At 43.9% G+C, this 23,667-nt stretch overlaps 1 protein-coding gene across 1 annotated transcript in view; it reads left to right on the top strand.

Annotated features, from left to right (window-relative positions):
• The first annotated feature begins 533 nt into the window (after positions 1-533).
• The window catches only part of LZTR1 (leucine zipper like transcription regulator 1), a 35,473-nt gene continuing 12,339 nt past the window's right edge, over positions 534-23,667 (top strand). The window contains exons 1-11 of the mRNA XM_035347079.1: positions 534-757; positions 850-912; positions 1,204-1,260; positions 1,920-1,999; positions 2,374-2,482; positions 3,801-3,884; positions 5,361-5,418; positions 6,004-6,143; positions 6,804-7,005; positions 21,977-22,087; positions 22,863-22,955. Of these exons, the coding sequence (XP_035202970.1) occupies positions 582-757; positions 850-912; positions 1,204-1,260; positions 1,920-1,999; positions 2,374-2,482; positions 3,801-3,884; positions 5,361-5,418; positions 6,004-6,143; positions 6,804-7,005; positions 21,977-22,087; positions 22,863-22,955 (1,173 nt within the window). The 5' untranslated portion in view covers positions 534-581. The remainder of the gene's footprint in view (positions 758-849; positions 913-1,203; positions 1,261-1,919; positions 2,000-2,373; positions 2,483-3,800; positions 3,885-5,360; positions 5,419-6,003; positions 6,144-6,803; positions 7,006-21,976; positions 22,088-22,862; positions 22,956-23,667) is intronic.

Below are 23,667 nucleotides of genomic sequence, written 5' to 3' on the forward strand. Positions count from 1 at the left end.
CCACAGAAAATAATTTAAATAGTTAATAGGTCAGGTATGACTCTGGAATGAGACTTTATGCGTATTCATGAGTATTGTTCTTGGTATTTTTTTTTTTGTATTAATGAATAAAAGTTTTTAACGTACAAACGTGCCTCGCTTCTGCTTGTACAGGGAGCGGGCCCCTGGGCCAGCCCCGGTCTCCCCTCAGGCTGCGGGGGCAGGACCCGCCACCAGGGGGCAGCTGGGGCCTGGGGCTGTCCTGTTGGGGGCGGCTGAGCCCGGGCCCGACCCCGACCCCGACGGCCCGGGACCCGACCCCCCTATGTGGCCACTGCCCGGGGCCGCGGGGGCTCCTCCACAGGCAGCCCGCAGGGCCTCTGCCCGCACCATGCGCTGCCGCCGGACCTGGGACTCGAACGCGCGACCTTCGGTACCGCAGCGCTAAAGCTGATGCCGAGCCGCGCCCCCCCCCCCCAGGGAGCGGGGCATGCTGGGGGCTGTAGTCCGGCGGTGATCCTGCAGCCGAGCCGCGAGTAGTAACCGCGGGGCACGCCGGGAGTTGTAGTCCGGCGGGGAGGCCCCGCCGGTTGCTACGGGCCATGGCGGCGGCGGGGGCCCCGGCGGGTGTCGCGGGGCGCTCCAAGGTGGCTCCGAGCGTGGACTTCGACCACAGCTGCTCGGACAGCGTGGAGTACCTCACCCTCAACTTCGGGCCCTTCGAGACCGTGCACCGCTGGCGCCGCCTCCCGCCCTGCGACGAGTTCGTGGGGGCCCGGTGAGCGGCGGGGGGCGGCGGGCGGGGGGGGTGGGGGGTGGTCGGGGTCCGGGTCCCCGCGGCCCCTGACCGCCGCTCTGTGCTGCCCGCAGGCGCAGCAAGCACACCGTGGTGGCCTACCGGGACGCCATCTACGTCTTCGGCGGGGACAACGGGTGAGACGTGGGGGGGGGGGGGGGGGTGGGAACCCGGGGGAAGGGGCCCTGGCCTGAGGGGAAGGGGGTTGGGGGGTCCTGGCCTGAAGGGAAGGGGGTTGGGGGACGTGGGTCTGTGGGGAGGAGGTTTGAGGGGTCCTGGCATGAGAGGAAGGGGTTTGGAGTGTCCTGGCCTGAGGGGAAGGGGTTTGGGGGTTCCTAACTTCAGGGGAAGGGGGTTGGGGGTCCGGGTCCTGCCCCAAGCAGAACTGTAGCCTGCTGAGTTCCTTCCTCTCTGGTTCCTTCCCCCAGGAAGACGATGCTGAATGACCTGCTGCGCTTCGACGTGAAGGACTGCTCGTGGTGCAGGTGGGTCACCACGCACAGCTGCCCGCAGGGGTCGGGGAGACGTCTTCCTTTCTCTGCACCTCTGGTCTGGGTGTAAAAAGCTGGGGCTCTACATAGATCATCCAGGAGGAAGCGTCTTCCCCCTGCCCTGGTGCATTTGCAGTTGGGCCTTCCCAAGCCCCTTGGTCTGGTGTGTGGCAGAGCCTTCAGGGAGGCTGTCAGATGCACCCAGCTCCTGCCAGGGGATGCTGGGCAGCACAGCGGTGCTTGGAGCTGTGGGCTGGCACCGTTCGTGCAGTCTGAGAGTGCCAGAAGGGCACGTGGGCAGAGGGACTGGGCTGCTGCAGCCCTTCGGGCAAGGAGAGGTGCAGAGGGGGGCTCATGGATGCCTTTGCTTTGCTCCCTCGTTCTGGACTGTGCCATCTGTGTTGTCTTACCTGTGCTTTACTTGCTATCTCCGCCAAACAGATTTCGTGTTTGTTATGCTGTCTCTGCTTGCGGTGCTTAGCCTGTTAAGAAATCCTAGGTAATATAATTTTAGCAACCAAAACCAGTGAAAATAGTCAAGAACAGTAGATTAACTTTTAACAGTTGTATTTCCCGTTGAGTCAGCAGAATAACTTTGAGTGCTCGAAGCATGACAAGGGTGTTTGATTGCTGCTGTTCTAAATGTCGTGCAGGGCTTTTACCACGGGGACCCCGCCAGCACCACGGTATCACCACTCAGCTGTGGTCTATGGGAGCAGCATGTTTGTGTTTGGTAAGACAGTGGCAGATTACGGTTATGCATGTTTGGAATGATAAATGTGTTGGTATTTTAAAAAAGATACATTTTTAGGAAGCCTCAAAGGATCTTATTCAGTAGAAAACCTAGTATTTTTCCACGGCTGGCTGTGATTTCACCTTTAGCTTTGAAATACTTTTGCTTCTATGTTTAAAGCAATGAAGACTTGAAGCTCATTGCCATGGTGTTTCTGGAGGGCTAAGAGCAAAGGAGAAGTCTCCCATCTGCAGTAGTCCAGTAGTTAAATAGCTTCTCTCTGAGTTGTCTGAACTTAAGTTTTCTTTTCACATACTGACTCTAAGCACATATGCTGTATTGGGTTTGAGTCTAATGGAATTATTGTTGCTCAGGTGGCTATACTGGAGACATTTATTCCAATTCCAACCTGAAGAATAAAAATGATCTCTTTGAATATAAGTTTGCAACTGGACAATGGACAGAGTGGAAGACTGAAGGAAGGTAAGGAAGCGACATTATTATCTCACGCTTCACGATTCTGAGCATCACTCAGCAACCATTAAAATGGCACACAATTAGTTACAAGGTTAGTATTAAGGCTGTAAGACTGTTTCTGATGTGCTTTCTTAATTAAAGTTTCTTGAAGACTTCATCTTTTGTTCTGAAGGCCGACATTCCAGAGCGTACAAGTTTGGAAATTTGACAGAACTGTCCTTCACGTTTCATTTCTGGGTCAGAAGGGATGGGAGCAAAGGAAACGATTTCTTTTAAATTCTCTTTTTTGTGGATAGCATGAAATTTGTTGATTCCATGTGGTTTCAATTTGGTTTTGTCATAAAACGAAGCTTATTTGTAGTTAAATGTGCACGTTCCTTTCTTATTAAAATTTGACTTGGAGCATTAAGGTGATGCGTGTTCACGCGAACACATTCAGAAGCAAATGAATGAGTTGATGTGTGTTTGCATCTGTTGGATGGAGGTTCCCAAGATGCAATTTTCCAAGGGAAAATTAAATACGGGAACTCATTATTTCTTCAAGTTGGCTATGCACATTTCAGGTTGTTTCGTGGCTCTCGTGTAACTTACAGAAATGGATGAGGAACACACAGTCTGTTCTTCAGTTACTGTTGCTCACTGCTCATGAGTTACATTTTAGAAGGTAGACAACGTTAGTGATATCTCTTTCTGGTTCTTCCAGCAACTTCGGACATTTCAGAGAGTAATTCTTATTTATATTTTATGAATTCAAACGTCCTTCTCTTTCCCCACAGCTGCAGTTGGCTGATTTAGTAAAAGCAATTCCAATTAGGAAGGAGAAATCATATGACTGATCTTTTATCATGGGCTCTGTATTTCAGGAATCCCCGCGCTGTGCTATCCCCAGTAGTCTTTTGAACCCTGTCCATGGTTTCACTTACGTGTTCCATCCTCTTAGTGCGTGAAAACCTGCACGGGGTTTTTATGACATTTGTAGTTTTCCACTTTGCTATAATGATAGTGCTATTAATCGTCCCACTGCTTTGCTACCTTAGATAAAACACTTCAGAGTATTTGGAGCATAACAAGCAATTTGTTGGCTTATTTTTTTTCCCTGTATGTGTTGAGATAGTTCAGCGATGGAAGGAGAGAATAACGTTCTAAAACGCACCCATCAGAAGCTTGCTTTGTGTTTTGAGGATGTATGACAGAAGCAATTGCCTGGCTGAGGCAGTTTGTGTAGGGGGCTTTATTCTTGTTAACTGTGCATTTTGCCTATCATGCAGATCCTTCTTATAGCACTTCTGTAGGTAATTAAGACTTGTTTTTTTCTCAATTGCAGGTTACCAGTTGCGAGGTCAGCTCACGGTGCAACAGTGTACAGTGATAAGCTGTGGATCTTTGCGGGATACGATGGCAACGCACGGTATGTGGAGGGATCGCTCTCTCCTTGGTCGCTTGTGTAAAATCCCAGCCACTGGCTTTTCACATCTGTAGAGACATTTTCACATACCGAGTGCTTTTAACAATAATGGGAGCTGTGCTAAACCCCACTGTTGTTGAGCATTAGATTTTTGCAGTTCACCAGTACGTGTTCACATAAGTTTATGTTTAAGAGCTAAAAAGCCGGTGACTCAGAATGGCTGTGGATGTACAGTTTGACAGCTTGCTTGGTTGCAAAGATGCTAAAAGGTCTTTGAAATTTGGCAAATGAGCATTCCTTAGAAGATACCCGCTGCAGGCCTTCTGATGTTGCCGAAAGCTGACAGAACAAAGCCTGGCTTTTCTATGAAGTCACATACCACAACTGAGAAAACCATGTGAGCTTTTTCTTTGAAAATACGTGATACTCTTGGTGGGATATTGCACTGAAATATCAGGATTATTTAGATTGAAGGCAGATGAGATGTTAGATGAGAAATGACTGAAAAGGAGCGGTACTGAGAAGTTAGGGAGAGCCTGGTGCTCTGTTCCAGGTTCCAGCTCTTCACATGTGCTGAGTCCCTCAGGGAAGAGTCAATTCTGAACACGTGATTTATTTTATTTTTTTGTCTTGGTGAAGATGGGAAGTTTTTTATGTTGACGCATGCTATTTTACCGTGAGAACACATAGACTGGCACACACTAGGAGATGCCTCAAGTTGCTGGGTGCCTCTTCTGAGGAGAATCTGTAGAAAAGCTGCTCAGTCTCCACCAGAACCGACGTTAATGTGAAGAAGCAGCTGGGATCTTTCCTTTGTTTCTGGAGGAAGAATTGGTGAAAGATGCATGACTGTGGAATTGTTCTGTTCCAATTTAGGAAGTTCCCCATGGGCCCTGGATAGCTGGAAGGAGAGATTGGGTGAGAGGAGCTATCTAATTTACCAAGATCATGCTAAAAATGTCTTTTTGTGGAACATGAGCCTCCAGGCAACTCTAAAGAAAAGAAGCATCTGTAGTCTGCAAATTACTTGTACTGGGAAAAGCATAGTCAGATGCGTAGTAGCCCCTGATGTGTCACGTTACTCACTTATCCTCTTTTTTGTGTTTGGAGTAGGATTCAGCCACATAAATAATTACTGTGGTCAGTATCAGGAGTTAGCAGGAATGGGTGAAAGAAAGCACGATAATAAGGGGTATTTCTGTAAAAATCCCAAAGATTAAATTCTAATCCTTAGCTCCGAGCAGAGTTGCTGTGTTAACTGTTGTGTGTAAGTAACCAGAAAGATGCTAAAGCAGGCTCTGGTGGTGGTATCAAATACAGATTTAGAAATTTAGGTTTGTATTATTTTTTTACAGGAGATTCTGCCTGTTCAGGAGAAGGAACGCTGTTAAAATATAATCTTTGTCTTTTCAGCTCTATGAGCTAAAAATAACAAAACATAAAGTGTTTCCAGTCAGACTTTTTTGTGTTTTAACACAGGTTAAATGATATGTGGACAATTGGCCTACAGGACAGAGAGCTAACATGTTGGGAAGAGGTAAGAAGCTTTAATTTGAAATAACGCAAGTAACTTTTCTTTTTTGGTTTTCACACACAATTACTTTAAATATCCTATACCAGATTGCATTGCTCTCTATTTAGAATGTATTTGTCACACAGCTTAAAAGCAGTTCAAGTTTGATTTTGATTTGGAAAACCGACAATGTATGAACGAATGATTTCTGCTTGTGAATTTGTGAGCTGGACCTCGACTGCCTGGGGTGGCTTTGCTCTGTCCCCTGCAAAAAAAAGACTGTGTTTCCTGCTTTAACCACTGCCATCAACAGGAATCTGAGTGTCTGACAAGATCAGAGAGAATCCCCATCCTCGCAGTGACAGAGGCTTTAGAAATACGGCCTCCCATCTTTTTTGATCCATGGTAAAATTAGTCAGTGCAGACCTGTAAGCACAGCATTCATTGATTACCTATTGCCAAATTTATGGGGACGTGATTGTCTGCAAATGTTGGTTACCATCTACTCTATGTGCAGATGCACTGTGTGTTCCTACAAGCATACTCCACACGTGTACCATTCTCTACAAAATGTTTTGTTTGTTTATTTTGTACTTCATTATCTTTCAGATTGAACAAAGCGGTGAGATCCCTCCTTCATGCTGTAATTTTCCCGTGGCTGTTTGCAAAGACAAGATGTTTGTTTTCTCTGGCCAGAGTGGAGCAAAGATTACCAATAATCTCTTTCAGTTTGAATTCAAGGAAAAAATGTAAGTTTTTTTTACAGTTAAGCTGCACAAAATCCACATAATCCCTGACTACTTAAGCTGAGGAATGCATGTACTTGAAGCTATTGAGGAAGAATACTGCATCTTATGACTAGCAAGGATAGATTAAATAAAATATGGACTGTTTTAATGAGACTTTGTATTTTGCCATGTGCTTTGGCCAAGGTGGGCGTGCAGATCTTACGGTCTGTTCTGGAAACCTGGTCCGTCTGGTTACCAGCGGCACTGGCAGATGTGGAACCACAAGTGGCAACAACAGCCAACTGCCTCGAATCCTTGGCTGAAATAGTGATATCATTGTGAATAAGCTGCCGTTTACTTGGAAGGGTTAGCTGTTAAAATGTGTGACAGTAGATCACTAATTCCTTCCCAAGTCGTGGTCTTCGAGCTGCTGGGGTTTACAGAAACATGTCTAGGTTAAGGAGACGTGTTGCCTTTATGACATTCTCAGCTGTTTAGCAACATGGTGCTGATGCAGGTCTCTGAGAAGTTTAAGGGGTTTGCAGTGGCCTGTGGTTGTGTGGGTTCAGTAACAACTCTAATGGGCTTCTCTTCTTAATTTGTATAATCTGAGTGAGAGTGAGAAGCCTGTTTTCAAGATAAACGTGAAAGACGCGCTCTGTTTCATGTTTGGTGTTTCAGCTGGACACGAATTCCTACTGAGCACTTGCTGCGGGGCTCCCCTCCTCCTCCACAGCGGCGGTACGGCCACACAATGGTGGCATTTGACCGGCATCTCTACGTGTTTGGTGGTGCTGCGGACAACACGCTGCCCAACGAACTTCACTGCTATGACGTGGACTCTCAGACCTGGGAGGTCATCCAACCCAGCCCGGACAGTGAGGTAAAACGGTCGGCTTTTGGTTTTGCTGACAGGTTATGGACATGTTTTTGACAAGGACAGAGGCTTTTAGTTAAATGATAATAGTTCCTTCGCACTAATGGTTAAGCAGCTGAAGGATTATGGATAGCAGCCTGTGAAAGTTAGTCAGATTTACTATTACTCTGCAATCGTGTTTAAAACTTTGCTTACTGCTGTTTAAAAAAATACCATAAAAGACTTGTAATTCAAGTTGTCAGTCAGTCTGACAAAGATTAAGAATAATCTCACCCTGTGCACTGGTAGTGATTATGCGATAAAATGTCGATCTTTTTTCACAGCACTCTGATAAATGCCCGTCCCTGAGATAACCTGGCATTGCAGAGCTGAAGTGCTGAGTGCATGATATTAGCAAATGGGGTGGCCTCTAATCATCTCTCTCCCAGCATGCAAGAGAAAAATAGTTTTTTTGAAGCCTCTACTAATATACGTATTTCCTGGAGTTGGAATGGCTATGTTGACTGTATTTGGTCATTTTAATAGAATTTGCTTTAAGCCAATTGGCTTTAAGCCAATTTAAAACATTTCAGCTGATTCAGCCAGTAGGTTTAGAGTATTTGTATTAGCTGATGGGTGGTGAAGAAATGCCTAGACGCTTGTGTGCTCTCTGGAGAACTGTGGAGATTAAGGTTATGCCGTAAAGGGATGAATATTACATGGATTAGGATCAAATGCAGATTTACTAATTTTGCCGGAATTGGTATGACAGAGGTGCTTACATCTTTGACTGCATTTTAGTTGTTTACAAAGATACATAATTCAGCATTTCATGAATAGGAAAATCCCCTTTATACAGCGCTTGTAAATTAACAATGGATGTGGGCCTGGTTTTGAAAAATTATTTGACTGAAGTATTTCAAGGTAGCCTACTTTATGCTTCATGAATCTGATTTATTTTAACGTGAAATCAATAAAAAGGCATCCCCATTTTTTAAAGATGTGACCACCTTTGGGAAGGTAGATCCCATTCTGTACCTACCACCTTTATTATTTGACATATAAGGCTTCCTCAGCTACCGGTTCCTCACAGTACCATGCTTATCACTTTCAGGAGCTGAACTGCTGGCAGTGTTGTAAAACAGCACTGTTGCCTGATTTAGGCCCTACTAAAATGAATATGGCACTCCATATTTCAAAACTCTATTCATGGGCTGTCTCTAATCCCAGGCAGGTGTCTGTGCTAGTTTTGTGTGTTACCTTTTGAAGGTTCTTCTGTAGCTATGGTGTCCAGAGACTAATTTCACAGAAATAGGAAGTGAGAATGAAGCACTGTTGAAATGTGATTATAAATTTTCTAAAAAGACTGATTAACTGCAAGATCTGAGAGACTTCTGACATTTTAAATAAGTTCTAAATAATTTTATGTATTCTGGAATGATAAGTACATCATTTCTTGGAATTATTTTCCTGAAGTTTATATAGGCTTTTGGTAAAGACTTCTGACAGTAGCAGTAAATCTCTCCTACCATACTACTCCCAGGACACTCTTTGAACTTGAAATTTCCTTTCTCATTCAGATTTGTGAACAGAATGAATCCCATTACGTTGAAAAAGTTCCCATTAAATAGATGACAATGAGTGCAATGTTATCCCAACACTTAATTTCTGCTTATATGTGAAATGATGGTGACCTCTGGTAGTGTACAGTAGCATAATCTATCTTGGCCTTTGAAACAGCTGATTTTTTTTTAGAGGATGGATTGTATGGCACTGGGGACGGTGTTGGGGCCCATCCTCTTTAATATCTTTATGGATGACTTGAATGAGGGAATTCAGCGCACCCTCAGTCGATTTGCAGCTGACACCAAGCTAGGGGAAGTGTCGACCTGCGGGAGGGTAGGAAGGCCCTGCAGTAACCCTACGTAGGACCCTAAAAAACACGTACGGCGCCAATGCTCCCAACTGTAAAGGCTCCCAAAGGAAGTTCAAGTGTACCCAAAGGCTTCCGTTGGGAGCACTTTTTGATGGGAGAAACTGGCGCCATAGGTCTTGTCTAGGGTCCTAATTAGGGTTAACCTTAGTTTTATGTTTAGGGTTTTTTTGGAAAGAGATAAGGTGCAGACCTCGACAGGATCTGTCAATGGGCAGAGGCCAATGGGATGAAATTTAACGTGGCTAATTGTCGGGTCATGCACTTTGGCCACGACAACCCCATGCAGCTCTACAGTCTTGTGGCAGAGTGGCTGGAAAGCTGTGCAGAGGAAAATCATCTGGGGGTGCTGGTCGATGCTCAGCTGAACATGATCCGTCAGTGTGCCCAGGTGGCCAAGAAGGCCAACAGCATCCTTGTTTGTATCAGGAACAGTCAGGCAGCAGGGCCAGGGAGGTGATCGTCCCCATGTACTCTGCTTTGCTGAAGCTGTACCTCGAGTACTGTGTTCAGTTTTGGGCCCCTCGGTTCCAGAAGGACATCGATGCCCTGGAGCGTGTCCAGAGAAGGGCTACGGGGCTGGTGAAGGGCCTGGGACAGAAGTCCTGTGAGGAGAGGCTGAGGGAACGGGGGGTGTTTAGTCTGGGGAAGAGGAGGCACAGGGCAGACCTTATTGCTCTCTACAGCTACCAGAAAGGAAGGTGTGGGGAGCTGGGGGTCAGCCTCTTCTCACAGATAACCAGGGATAGGACCAGAAGGAACGGCCTCAAGTTGTGCTGGGGGAGGTTCAGGTGGGAAATGAGGAGACATTTCTGCTCAGAAGGAGCGGTCAGGCGAATGCTGATTACTGCTTAGAAATGCTGCAGTACAACTTTGCTTAATAGTGCCACAGCTAAAGCAAGTATGTAAGCAGGTTAACTTCCATATGAAAAATTGAATTTCACCTCTTCTGTAGACTGACGTGATGCATTTCCATTATTCTTTCTTCTTTTGGACTTTTAGCACTGAATGGGTAAAGTCTCCAGAGTTCAAAATAAGAGGGAATGGCATTGATTTATCTGTTAATTCAGTAGTGATTTTTAAAGTGCTTTGCAAAAGATCTTACTCTCGTTCATCACAAATATTGGACACCGCTGCCTTTCTGTCATCTTTGTTCTCTGAACTAAGATGCAGAGCCAGCCCTGAGAAGCTTTTCAGACTGATCCTGGTAGTGATCTGGCCTTTTCAGACCGAAGCCAGTACTAGAAATGAACTGTTGGCTGTCAGGTGGAAATGGCATTTGTCCCTGCTACCCTGTTAAGGACGACGTGGAAGGTGACATGTAAAATAAGACGGGAATCTTGAGACTTTTGCCCTTGCGAAGGCAGCACAATTTTGCTGTTTAGCAGAGCTAGTTCCATGAAGGACGTTGAAGCAGTTCTTGAGGACAGGCAGCTATCGTGTATCAGGTGCTGTAGGTGCACTGACACAGTCCTGCATTTTCTGCATTTTCGCTAAACGGGTAGAGCAAAGACTGGAAATGAGGCTGGCAGTGGACCTGTTTTAATTCTCTGCTCAGGTCTCTCAGAATTGTTGACAGTGCTTTGCTGTGGCATGGAGGATTGGAAAATGACTTAAAAAACAGAAGAGAGGGTCCTAAATTGAAAAGAGATCAGCAGTTCAAAAATAAACTAGGAACTCCTCCGTTACGCTGTTAGGAAATCATAGTGAGTGGCAAGACATGCTTTCTGAGCTGCACAGTTGCAATCCATATTTCCTCAGGCCTTTTCTTGGTGCTGTAAGATATGTACATATGTATTTTACAGAGCATGCAGAGCTATTCTCCATCTTTTCTCTGTTAGATGATTTTCACAGTTGGTGGTTCTTCTTTTCTAAGGCAGCTGGAGGAGTATCAGGTCTGTGTCCTTGCTTGTCTGTATAACATTGCTGAAGCTTCTTGAGGTGCTGGATTTCCTTTATATAGGGCTATCAGAGAATTTTAAAATAATTTAAATAGATTTTCCTATTTCTTTGTTGCGCTTGATTTTTTTTCTACTGAACCCAAAATATCCTTCTCTTTCTAGCGCAGCTTGGAAGAGCACAAAAAATGGGCAGGCAGCAGGAGGGAAGATGCCCCATCTATCACAGGGGCCTCCCAGCAGACAGATGCACACGCACGCACACAGCAGCCACGGTTCGTGCTAGAGCAGAGGAGCATATTGCAGGCAACGGCAGGGAGCTTGAGGTCTGGCAGGGAAGCACATCAGCACTGACCCCCTTTGTGTGCGCAGTCACACAGAATCAAAAATGGTGTTTGGGGACAGCCACCTGCGTTGTAGAGGACAAGGTCCTGTTGTAGGAACAGGAAGAAAATTCTGCTTCGTCACAAAGTGTTAGGAAGGTGAGGTTAAAATGTGTATGGGTTGCTCCCCTCTTACCAGGCTAATTGCCATCGACTCCCCAGTGACTGCAGGTACTAGCAAGCAGCCCTCCTTTCCTAAAGTTAAAAGAGAAATTTCTTAATGCTTGGCTTCTGGAACGTTTTAGTTTCACAATTAGGCCTTTCAAAGCCAAGAGTAACACACAGTTCTGACTTTCAAAGCTCTATTATTTGATTTAGTTTTTTTTTAATAAACAAAAAAAGGAGGTTAATGTGTTGGTAACCTTCTCTGGCTTACTTTGAGGCACAGTTCTGGAGTTCTTCAGATGGATTACTGTGATATGGTTTGTGGGCAGCTAAGAAGGATTAAAAGTACTTACTCATCCTGCCATGGATGAGTCTGCCACAGTCTCCCTGTGCAGAGATCAGTTCTGCTGAGGTATCTTCAGGCAAAAGAAACATTATTATGTGAACAAAACTCTGAATTCCTGCAATGAGGCCCCTGACAAGATCTCATTGCTTTCAGATGTGGTGAGCGTAGTTGCCAGGGTATCATATTCTGCTCTTAGAGATAAAATTTGGCATTTCGCAGTCGCAGGGGAAGACTGATACTTGGTATGATTGTAAATAAAATGCGGTGTTAGGGGCTGCATCCTTTTTAGAAAATATATATTTTTAAATGAAAATTGTCCTACCAGTGATCTTTTCAAGTCTGTGCTCAGTAAACTAGAGAGACATCTAGAAAAAGATATGATTTATTTAAAAATGGTTATTAGGCTATAGTTGAGATGGTTACGCACCTTGATTTCTTTTTGTCAAGTCTACATTCATATCCTTGCTGAGGGATGTTTATGATGTGCTCTTACACAATTATCCCAGAGAAAGAAAAATTCAGGCTTATGTGGATGGTAGGCAGAAGGCATATATTTTGGTAGCTCACGTACCAGGAAGAAACTAGAACAATGCAGTATTAACGTGACTCATGATAAATGGATAGAAGGCTGGATAACCGAAAGATTTTAACTAAGGTTTTGAATGGGGAGTGGTTACTCTGCATGTGATTCTGCTTAGGTCCCTTAGAGACCTCTTCGTTTGTCAATGACCTTGAAAGAAAACAGGAAATCACAGCTTCCCCCTGGTATTTTCTAATTGTCTGGAGTTTTAATGATTAAAATAAGAGGCCACCCAGTGAATTGGATTTGTTAAGGTAGGCACAGACAAGCAACATATTTCAGTATGTCTGTAAAGCAGCATATCTAAGAACAGGATATGTGGTCTATGCTTAACTGTTTCCTGTAACAGTATCCTAGGAAACAATGACTTAAAAACTTTAGTCATTGTGGGTAGCTGAGACAAGCTCCCTGTAATGTAAAATGGCTGGAAGTGCTAATGATATTCTTGGCTCTACAAGCTGACATAGCGTAGCATCATTTAGTAACATAAATACATCACTCTTGTGTTTCTTAGATAAATCTTCCAGTATAATATCTTACCATCTTGTGTTTACAGATCAAGGAGGTTGTTCAGAGAAGAAATCTGAAAATGATTAAAGTCTGGGAAACTTAGTGAAACAGCTGTGAAGCACAGTCTTTAGAGGGAAAGTTTAGGAAATTAATTCTTCACTGGCCTCCTTGGGAAGCTAGAGGTTTTTTAATCTATTGGTAAAATATAAAGCAAGATCCAGTGGCTTCAAGTTGAAACTGGAAATATTCAGACTAAAAAAAGAGAAGGAAATAAAAGTTTACAGGTACAGTGAAGAATGAGAGTAATGATTCGTTGGAACATTTTATCAGTTCTTTGGTACATTCTTCACTACTTCTAAAACGGGGTATGATATTTTCTAAAGAGAAAGTTTTCCCAAAAGAAAGGCTTCAGTGCTGCTTCAAGGAAGTCTTGTAGGTTGTTTTATACAGGAAGACAAATTGAGATCCCCAAAGCACAATTACGGTAATTTGATCTTTGAATACACATCAGGGTTCCAAAAAGGAGCAAGTGTTCGGTCACTTGATCTTCGTAATCTGCTGCTAGATCGCAATATGCGAGCCTTTGAGACATGCTCATTGGATTCGGCAACACTTGCTCTTTAAACTGTGCCTAATCGTCTGATGATGTATACGTTAAGACTACTTTTTCAATTTTGCAGCATATGTATAGAAATTATTTTAAAAGAAAATGAGTTTAGTGTGAGTACAGTAATCTTCAAGTAAGTTACAGATTGGCTCATATTCCAACCTTTGCAGTGATGGCGGTATGTGTTTGAATGATATTGTTAAAGAACTAAGCTCTCAGTTTCCATGCTGTATTCTCTAGAGAATATCAAGTGGAAAAAATCTCATTTTCAGCTGAGTGGAATATCAAATCATGTCCACTGTCCCGTCCCCTATTACTTACCACAACCACAACTACAAAATCTCTGGAAGAGCTGATACCACACCAAGCTTACTCTCATTTATGACTTAGTTTCTGTAGCTAGTGCTACAGGATAAAATCCTGTGTTTCAGTTTCTTCATCGTGGTCTTCAACTCTTAGGTTGCAGACAAAATATTTTCAACTTACTAACAGAACTGCAGTGTTGAAGATTTCATGAGAAGTTTTTAGAAAGCTGCTGCTGGAAATCTTTAAGAGCTGGTTAGATTAACCTCTCTCAGGAATTAAATATATTGTTGACCCTGGTTGGGGCAGAGGGATGGAAATAACCTTTAATGAGACCCTTTCTAGGTATCCGTAATAGTTTTAATTCCTTATCTGCTTGTATGGTACAATCAGGAAAATAAGAGGGGAAAGGAAAAGCTAAATTTCCATCTTAGACATAAATTAAATAAGCTCCATAACAGGAGCTTAGCCAGAGTTCCATACCTGAAGCATGTTAAGGAATGGGAGGGAATCTTAAAATCACAAAAGCAGGTTGGTTGGAAGGGACCTCTGGAGTTCTCGAGTCTAACCTCTCCTGTTCACAGCAGGGTTGTTTAGGGCAGGTCGCTCGGGACCTTGCCCAGCGGAGTTCTGTGTGTTTCTAAGAACAGCGATCCAACAGCCTCTTCCTGCTCCTGTAGCAGTGTTTGTCCACCACCATGGTAATAGATGTCTTCCCTTTGTACCAAGTCAGAATTTCCCATGCTCTAACTTATGTCCGTTGCCTGCTGTCTTTCCACTGGGCACCTCGCAGAGGAGTGTCTCCTCTGCACTCTTCCTTTCAGTACTTCCAGACAGTAAGATATCTCCTTCAAATTTTCCTCTCTTTACAGAACAAGCCTTCACGCTTCACGTGCTTCAGCCCCATCATCTCGTTAGCCTGGCACTAGACTTGTTCCAGTAGGTCAGCATCTTTCTTGTACTGGAGAGCCCAAAATTGGGCAGAGTACTTTAGATGACATAACTGCTGAACGCAGGAGGGAAAAATGACTTTCCTCAGCCTGCTGGCTAAATGGTTGCTGATACAGCTGAGGATGCTGTTGGCCTCCCTGCAGGAGAACAGTGCTCGCTCCTGTTAAGCTTGTTCTCTACCAGGACTGCCAGGTTTTTCCTGCAAAGTTGCTTTCCAGCCAGACAGTCCCCAGGCTGTATCACTGCAAGGAATTATTCTGTCCCAGGGATGGGACTTTGCATTTGCCTTAGCTGAACTTCATGAGACAACCATCAGCCCATTTTTCCACCCTAGATATCTCCTCCTGAAAAGCAGCCTCGAGCATTTCAACCACTGCAGACAATTTGATGTCGGCTACAGATGTGCTGAGTACGTGGTGCCCTCCTCTAATCTGTCAAGCCAGTCAGCATTTTGCAGCAGGCAATCACATTAGTTAGGAAAGAGTTATTTGGTAAGCCCTTGCTGACTGTTCCCAGTCATCTCCTTCATGTGATGGAAGTAGCTTCCAGGAGGGTTTGCCCCATAACCTTCTCGGGACTGAAGTTGGGGTTGACTGGCCTGTGGCGAGCTGACTGACCCTGCTTAAATGTGAAAGAAGCCTTTACCCCAGCTGTGTTCCTAGGTTCACATCTTGCAAGAGTTATAAAAGCAGTAGGTGCTGCGTGGATTGTAAACAGCACTTTGTTTACTGTCCGGTGCCATAAGCCATCGTTGTCTAGGACGGATGAGTCCATTGCCTTATTCTTAGAAAGGAATAACTTCTGTTCCTTAGAAAGGAATGACTTTCTAAGGAAGGGCACAACAAAGCAATTCAGCAGTTGCATTCTGCTTCCTTGCACATTAGCAGAGCTCTGACCTATTGAAATTCACTATAAAATGGTTCTGTTCCAATTTTGCCTGGAAAGTTTATAGATTTTCTGCAGTCAGCATGTGAAAATATTTTTAGTCCCTAAATCCCCTTGAACTTAATAAACATCCAAAGCTCTGTCTGCCCATCTGTTTGAGCATTTTATGCTGCTGCCTAGTATGATAGTGCAGAAGCATCTCTTGAGTGTAATCAGCTCCTAGTAATGACTCCTATTTGGACTTGTTAGAGCTTACAGTTTTCTTCCAGTTTCAGAGGAAAAAAAAAAGATTTTTATTTATTTATTTATTTATCTTTCTGTTGGTTCACCGGATTTGCTTGTTGATGGCTTTAGGTCTCTTTATTTCCTTTTGGCTTAGAGTTGTTAGTGGTACTGGATACTCATCGATGACCCTAGGCTGCGAAAGAGATCTGGGCTCTGGAGTTCAGCGCAACGATCAGCTTGTTTAATACGCGCTCTTTCACACGTGGGGGCGAGGACAGAAGTTACACAATCCGAAATGCAGCCTATAAATACAGGATGGTGTTTGAGGAGCTGAGAGAATGAGAAAGAAGAGCCTTGAAATGTGGCTGCAGTGGATTTGATTTTAGCTATTTGCTAATATCGCACATAGTGTTGAAATTTCACTCTGAAAAAGGATGGAAAACGTTCGAAAAGCTCCAAGAAATGAACAGGCGATACAAGATAAACACTGGAAGCAACACAAATACTCCCAGCCTGCAATAACTGTATATATAGCTAACGGACTCTTCACAGCCAAGAGAAGGAATCTTACAAGAAAGTTTGGAAGGGATTCATAGAAACTTTTTGTAACTGACCCAGATTTCTTGAGAGAAGTACCGAGGAGCTGCGTTTGGACCACGAGTAGGGCCGGGTGAGCGCTTGGCCGCAAGGAGCAGCCAACGCGTGGCGTAAGAGGCAAGCTTGGCTGTTTTTAGCGGTAGATTTTTACTTTGTCCTCTTCCAGACACGTTAGCTAGCTTTGACTTGAGGTGCAGGTTGTCTCTTTGTGGTGCTTCGTCTGCCCCATTTTTTGATCAAGCCAAATTTGGGAAATCTGTCTCTGACGGTGGGAATATTTGAGATACTGCCTCTCTGCCAGCTTTGTTCGTGATCTGAATTCTTCCTGCTTGCAATAAACACAATCCTTAGCCTCTCACGAAGAGCCAGTGGAGGAAGAGGGCAGACAAAAAGGAATTAATGCTTAAGGCTTTAATTGCTGTGTGCATCTGTTGTTGCAAAAAGCGTAAGGGAACTACGTGACCAATCTGTTGAATTGTTCAGTCACAGTGGTAGGCTGCAAACAAGACTCTGATGCTTCTCTGGACCGATTCTGAATGTTCTGGATATATGGGCATGATCTTTGCCCTCAGAAGAACGCGGTTTAAAAAAATCTCGGGATGTATTTGGTTTAGATTTCAGCATAACAACAGTCAAGCAGCCACCCACAGCAGACTCAGAGGTAAATAAAGACACGTACAGAAGCAAAAAAAAAAGGGCAAATTAAATTCTATTCCAGGACAGATAAATAAATTTTGGTCTTATATATACTTTTTCTCCTCTCCTTTTTTTTCTCCTTGAATTTATCTTGGGACTTTTCACCTTAAGCTGTAATCTGAGAACCACTTAAGCTTCAACTCTGCACATGAGTTCTGAATTGCTTATAGAAAACTGTTACAGACCCCGAGTGAAAACTATTCATTTGATTTAATTCTACTTTTACGTTGATTCAACTTAATTCGTTAAGGACCTTAAGTAAAGCTGAATGTATTCCTGGTGAGGCTAAAGTTGAAACCAATGAGTTTATGCAGAGGTTTGCACAGGTTTAATTAAGTTTATTTTTAAGTATGTGGAATCAGCACCAGAGTTGATGCTCAGGGCTCTAATCTCAGCTATTTGAATGATTGCTAGGCTCTAGCACAGAGAGAAGCAGAACTAATGCACAGCTTTGTAAGTCAAATCAGAACCCCGAGGAGTGCCACAGGACAAGCTCTCAATTTGTGCTGTCTAGACTGGGTATTGAAATGAGTTCTGAGTGCAAGAAATGCCAAAAAAAAAAAAAAAAAAAAAAAAAAAAGAGTTCTGAAATACTTGCATTTTGAAAATGATGGTTTTTAAATCACGGCAGCAGCATGGAGAGGTATACTGGAAGGGAAGAAAGGGTGACTGATGAGATCTGCTCTTGAAAGCAAAGTTTCCAGCTTGAAAGGCAACCTCAGATTGCAAATCCCATTAACCTTAAATAGGGAAAACACTTCGACAGATGAAGCAGGGCAGTGTGTCGTGGGGAGTGGTGCCAGCCCAGATCTTGAGAGCTGTCAGGATTCAATCTAAAATTCTTTCTGTCAGGCACTGCTAATAAAGTAAGGAGATCGCGTTGATTGAGAGATAAGTATGGGACCTAGAGGTGACAAATACATTCAGACCGGCAACGCATCTGTGGTTTTAGCAGTCTGGTGTGTGCTCTGAGCAAGAGGGACGATAGCCGCCTGGATTCAGGTGTGAACCAAGCTCCACCAGCAACTCCCTTACTGAAACTCCCTTAAAAAACCCTTCCTGAAATCACAGTTACTACAAATAAAGACTATCATTGGCATAAATTATCTTGCCTGCCAGACTCAAGTTGTATTTTTAGAGTGCTTTGGGTAGCAGCTGAACAATGGGCTGGGAAGGTGAGGAGAAAGGATTGTGCTCCATGCGAGGGAGTGCCTGGAGCTTTGCCTTGGAACGGGTGATGAGCCAGGTGGGAGCTGATGGGCAAGGTTCAAAGGGTAGACCAGCACGGATGACACTGGGAAGTTTCTGAGCTTCTTTCCCAACACCAAAATGAGAATAACCAACACATTCTTATGTCACAAGCGTGTTTGGGGACCGTTGACTCATAAAAGAAGATTAGGATGAATGTGTTGCCCTGCAAAACAAAAGCTTGACTTCTCATTTTCTTGACACTGACTTTGTTCCTCTGAAAGCAGCCATTCCTAACCATAACTTTGGCTTACGTTGTTGTGAGCAAGGAGCTGCTAACCATGTGTTTGAGTTGTTTTGTTGTCTGAGGCAGTTCGAATACACCACACCCTTATTTGCGCAGATGTGTGTGCAGATACGTGGACCATCAGGAGCATCCCTAGCAAAGCAATAAGAGCAGTCAGCAGACGTGACCCCAGCAAAAAGCTGAAAGAGCTGGAGATGCCTAGTGAAGGCTTGATGCGAGGTGAAGCTCGTATTTTGAAAAGCGTGAACAGCTGCTGCAGAAAGCAGAGGAAAGCTCTTCTCTGTGTTTCTAGTGAGGCGGACAAGAGTTGGTGTCAATGCTTAAATCACAGCAAAGAAGATGAGACTTCTCAGTACACACACACTCACAACTCCAGGACCCCAGTATCCAACGTGGCACGTAGCTTTTGTGGCCCTGTTTCAGATTTTGTAAATTCTCTCATCTCCTTTTCTCCACAGAGTCCCATGCTGGGAGGCTTTCTGGCCATCCCAGCTAGCAAAACGGTTATTATTTCATACCTGTTCCATTTGAACTGTACTTGGCTTGAACACATTCTGTCAGTCTGGGAGGTCTCCCAGTAAAAGACTGAAGATAGGGCAGGATGTTTTGGCATCTGGCATTGGACTGGGGAGCATGCAGCCCGGCGTGCCTGTCTCCAGCTGTTCACTCTCCTGAGCTCTTTGAACCTTTCTGCTTTTATTCGTTTTGTTCTGAATATTTTCTCCTTGCTACTTTTCCGTTCCTGGAATGGAAGGAAGGATGTTGGGTTAGCGCCCTGCGTGCAGGAGGATGTGAGCACCCAGCCCTGAGACTGCAGAGCCCGAGGATCCGTCTCCGTGGACCCTGTTTTCCAGCACTGTCTGCGCCCTCCTCTCACCTCTGAGATTGGGCAGGCGATGTTTTCTCTCATCCTGGACGACTGGGAACGCCAGGTCTCTGGTGTAGGAGCTGCTTTCCTCATAGGTGAGACTAGGATGCAGTCACCTGGGCTGCGCCACGCACGTCATCTGGGCTCCGTCAGTAGTTCCTGAGCGAGGTACGTTCAGATCTTAGAAAAACGTGCCTTTTAGATTTGAGAATTCCCCGTGATGGAACGTCCAGCGTGACCCCAGTTAAGTTGTTCCAAATTATTGATGTCGCACACTGAAGTGTAGTAAGGCTACTACCTCCTGCATCCGATTTTCTGTGGCCGGAGCCTCGGTCCTGGGGGTTCGTGGCCGTGGCATCGGGCGCTCAGCAGGGCTGCAGCCACAGCGGGAAGTTCAGGGCTGGCTCCGGTTCTGCTCCTCTCATTCAGCAAAGCGAATACCCCGCGAGCCTCGGCTGCAGAAAGTTTCGATGAACTGTGTATGGCCTTCCTTTTTGCGGGTTATCCTACAGTGTGTACCTTTCTCTTAGTACTCGGTTTAAAAATGCAACATGCGTATTAAAAAAGTAGGTTGGTGGTGATTGCTTAATTAGTAAATGGCAAGGCTCTGCTTACTTGACCGCCCTGGTACCAACCATTACAAAAGAAAAATCATCATTATAGTGTTCCTTACAGATTGTTCGAGTTAAATCTGATGTGGCTAGCAAGTGAAGTGTTACTTGATTAAATACACAAATGATTCATGTTTCCTTTCTGGCACCAATTGTGAAAATGCTATCGTGGTGGTTTTTTTGACTGGAAAAAAAGTAAGTGGTTTTTAAACGTAATGGCTGACTTTTTAAAAGCAAATCCTTTGGTATTAAAGAATTATTTAGATTAAAAACAAAGCTAAATATCATTTATATGGGGGAAAAAAAAAAAGGCAGGGGAAGTGACCTGAATAAGTGCAAGCCAGGTGGCCTGCATTTGATCTCTGACAGTAGATTTTTGTTGTTTTTGTTTGTTTGTTTGTTTTATATTATTATTGGAGAGCCAGTTTCAAGAAAGATAATGCAATATAACTAATGTCAGCTCCTCTGGTTTTGTAAAAACAGGTCTTGGCAAGCAGAGTTCCTATTTTGGAATGAGACTGGAGCTTTGGTTGATAAACTCACTGATGTCTTTTTAACCTAATATAATATATTTGATTAATTTAATAAGATGTTCTGACTGAAAAATGAGATTACGAGTATGAGGGAATGCTGGCTGGATACAACAGACTGTATCTGCAGCGCTTTTGGAGACGTAGCAAGTGGGCGCCCAGCAAGAATTTACTAGCAGACCAATATTATCCCGTAGCAGAATTTTTTAGCACTAAGTTCAAAAGTTCTTTAATGATGTATCCATGACATACGCTGGAGATGGGAGGTATCTTTATCCAGGGCAATCTAGATGGCTTGCTGAACTGGTGCAGACAAACATAAAGCGAGCAAAACGGTGGCTGTACGTCTGAGAATTAAAAACACAGGTACGAGGTGCCGTACGGGGGGCTGGATCCCTGCAAGCTGTGGTTTGAAGAAAAGAAAAAGGCACGCAAATTCTGGTGAGCAGCAAGCTAAATGAGAGCATTGTGTGACTCTGTGGTGAAAGGGATAATTTGGTGGTAATGAAAAATGCCAGTCAGCATGGCTTCATGGAAAATATGCCTCTCCAGATAAACATAATACTGTTTCATGTTTGAGTTTACTCGAGTAGTGTCTATAAATACATACAAGAAGAGAAGATTTCTTATACCAGCGGGCTTTTTACTTAGTAGGCAAAGATTTAATGAGATTTGCTGCCTGGAAAACATACCAAGCCTGATCAAGCTAGGGAAAAAAAAGTCACTCCAAACTTTATATAGATACCTCAGTGAGATGTGCTGGTTCCATCAGTACCATCTGTGTAACCTCAGAAGAAATAGGAAAGAAAAATGTGGTAAGAGGACCGCTGCAGGTTTGACTTGCAGGGACTCCTCACCCCAGGAATCTGTGGGGTGAAGCATGTGTTGGATGAGGCTGTGTGATCCCTCGGTCCTGTGAGCAGCTGGGGCAGTGTGGGGTGGCTTTGATTCCTGGGGGGTTGTGGCTAGTGGTGGCCGGGCTCCTTGCAGGAGGGAGTCTGGGCCACTGCTGGGTGGCTTTGCCTCGGAGGGCTGCAGGGAAGGGGCACCCTTACCCTTTCAGTTCCAGACAATGCCCAGAATAAGCTCTAAATTTATCTATAGAACTCATTTTCAGAATCTATTCATCTCTAGAAGCATGTTTGATTTTCCTATGTAAAACTTAGCTTGGAGTCATAGTTTTTGGTAAGGGATGTATTTCGCAACAGTTGTGACACGTAGAGCCCTGCATACGTTCAGTTCTGCTGGAAGGTGTAACGAACAGATGTTTCTAAATGTGCCTGGCAAGTGTGTTCAAAGAAACGATCTTAAAATAAAAGAAATGTCAGTCCTGGGATGCAAGCGGTCATGTTGCTTTAGGCTACGAAGATTTTTTTTCCATTCTCTCTGTTGATCTCTTACAGGCCCTTTTTCTTGGGAGAAAAAATGATGTTTTTATTTATTCACTCACCTGCGTTGTCCTTTTCTTTCCCTAGTTACCCAGTGGGCGACTTTTCCATGCTGCAGCTGTTATCTCAGATGCTATGTACATCTTTGGCGGGACAGTGGACAACAACATTAGAAGTGGAGAAATGTACAGGTTCCAGGTAAATGGACAGCTTCCAGGTAACTCACTGGTAAACAGACCGAATGATTCTGCACGAGTCCTGCTTCCATCTCCCGACACAGAGGAGTCTCTGGGTTGGCTCACTGCAAGCTTCATGGCTCCCCTTTCACATCCTTCCAGCAGGAAGCCTTTGCATTTTCAGATCAGCTGTCAAAAATTAAGGTGTATCTCTAAAATCTTCTGAGAAACGACATTTTGGTAAGGCTAAGCTCTCCGGTGCCTTAGTCTTAGGTCATGACAACTTATTTTGACAAATACTGAGTAGCAGAGAGGATTCATCAGGATGTTTCTGGAAATTGACTGCTGTTCTCCACATACTGCCTGGTTCAGGGTTCTTAAGTCAGAACACTCGGCACTGAAGTTTTGTCTTGTTACAGCAGACCCCAGTGGATGTGGGAATTTCACACTTTACATTTTGCAATGCTCACACCAGATCAATGCCCCCCACCAACAGAAAAATTATTTATTTTTTTTTGCCTAGGACTCACAGACAGGTTCTGGAAGCGGGTGAGACTCCTAGCCCCCCAAATCCAATATCTGCAAACCACATTGAGACAATTTTCTTGTAAGCTACTGTTACCTTTCATGGCTCTCACCCTAGAGGAAACCTTTGCATGTGGTTTGCTTGATATTTTGTAGCTTTATCTGCTGCATTGAGGTCAAGTTAGTAAGAAAATACAGTGGTAGTAAGCATCCACTGTCTCTTTTTAATTGAAACTGACAAAAATGTGTTTTGTGGTGGTTTTGTTTTTTAGTTTTCCTGTTACCCAAAATGCACTCTACATGAAGATTATGGGAGGCTATGGGAAAACAGGCAGTTCAGTGACTTGGAGTTTGTTTTGGGAGAGGTGAGTAGATTTTAGTGAAAATGGTATTGGATTTGACAGGAGGAGGGGGTCCCAACGGGGGTGTGACTGTGTGTGTAGCATGTTTGCTGGGAAAAAGCAAATTGTACAATGATTGTGCCAAAATCTCTGGTAATGTAGTTTTTAAGAGCAGCGTCACTGGTGTGAGTGATGTCTTTCTGGTTTAGTAAATCGCCCTAATCCAGGTAAACTTATAAAACTGCAAAGGAGAAGAAACCTTTAAGAAAATCCTTGGGTCACTGAGACATAACTTGAATTCATCAGAGCCCGTTACATGTAATTGCAGTCTGAAAGTGATACTAACGACCTCTGTACTCTGAGGTCACAACTATTCCCTGGAAAGAGCAAGGCAGCTGTTGGCAGATCTAGATATCACTTCAGGAGTCATTTTTAATTACTGAAATAAAATAGAATGAGAAAAAGCTGCACAGAGGAATGTTGTTCATTCTCTAGTAATGAAAACAATCATTAAATTGTAAAAAGAATGTGTTTTTCAAAGAAAAACTTGAGAAATCTGAACTCATCTGCATTTCTTTTTTTTGGTAAAAAGTTGTAAAAGATTTTACAGAGATCAGATGATACTCTGAAGAACAGTTTAAATAGAATATGAGGAACAATAGCAAACAAGCATACCGTTGTTTTGAAAAGAAAAATTAAAACTGAAATCAGATGTAATGATAAGAAGAAAGGTCCA

Source organism: Oxyura jamaicensis, chromosome 26 (genome assembly GCF_011077185.1).
Source record: "Oxyura jamaicensis isolate SHBP4307 breed ruddy duck chromosome 26, BPBGC_Ojam_1.0, whole genome shotgun sequence".
In the NCBI taxonomy this organism is placed as follows: Eukaryota; Metazoa; Chordata; class Aves; order Anseriformes; family Anatidae; genus Oxyura; species Oxyura jamaicensis.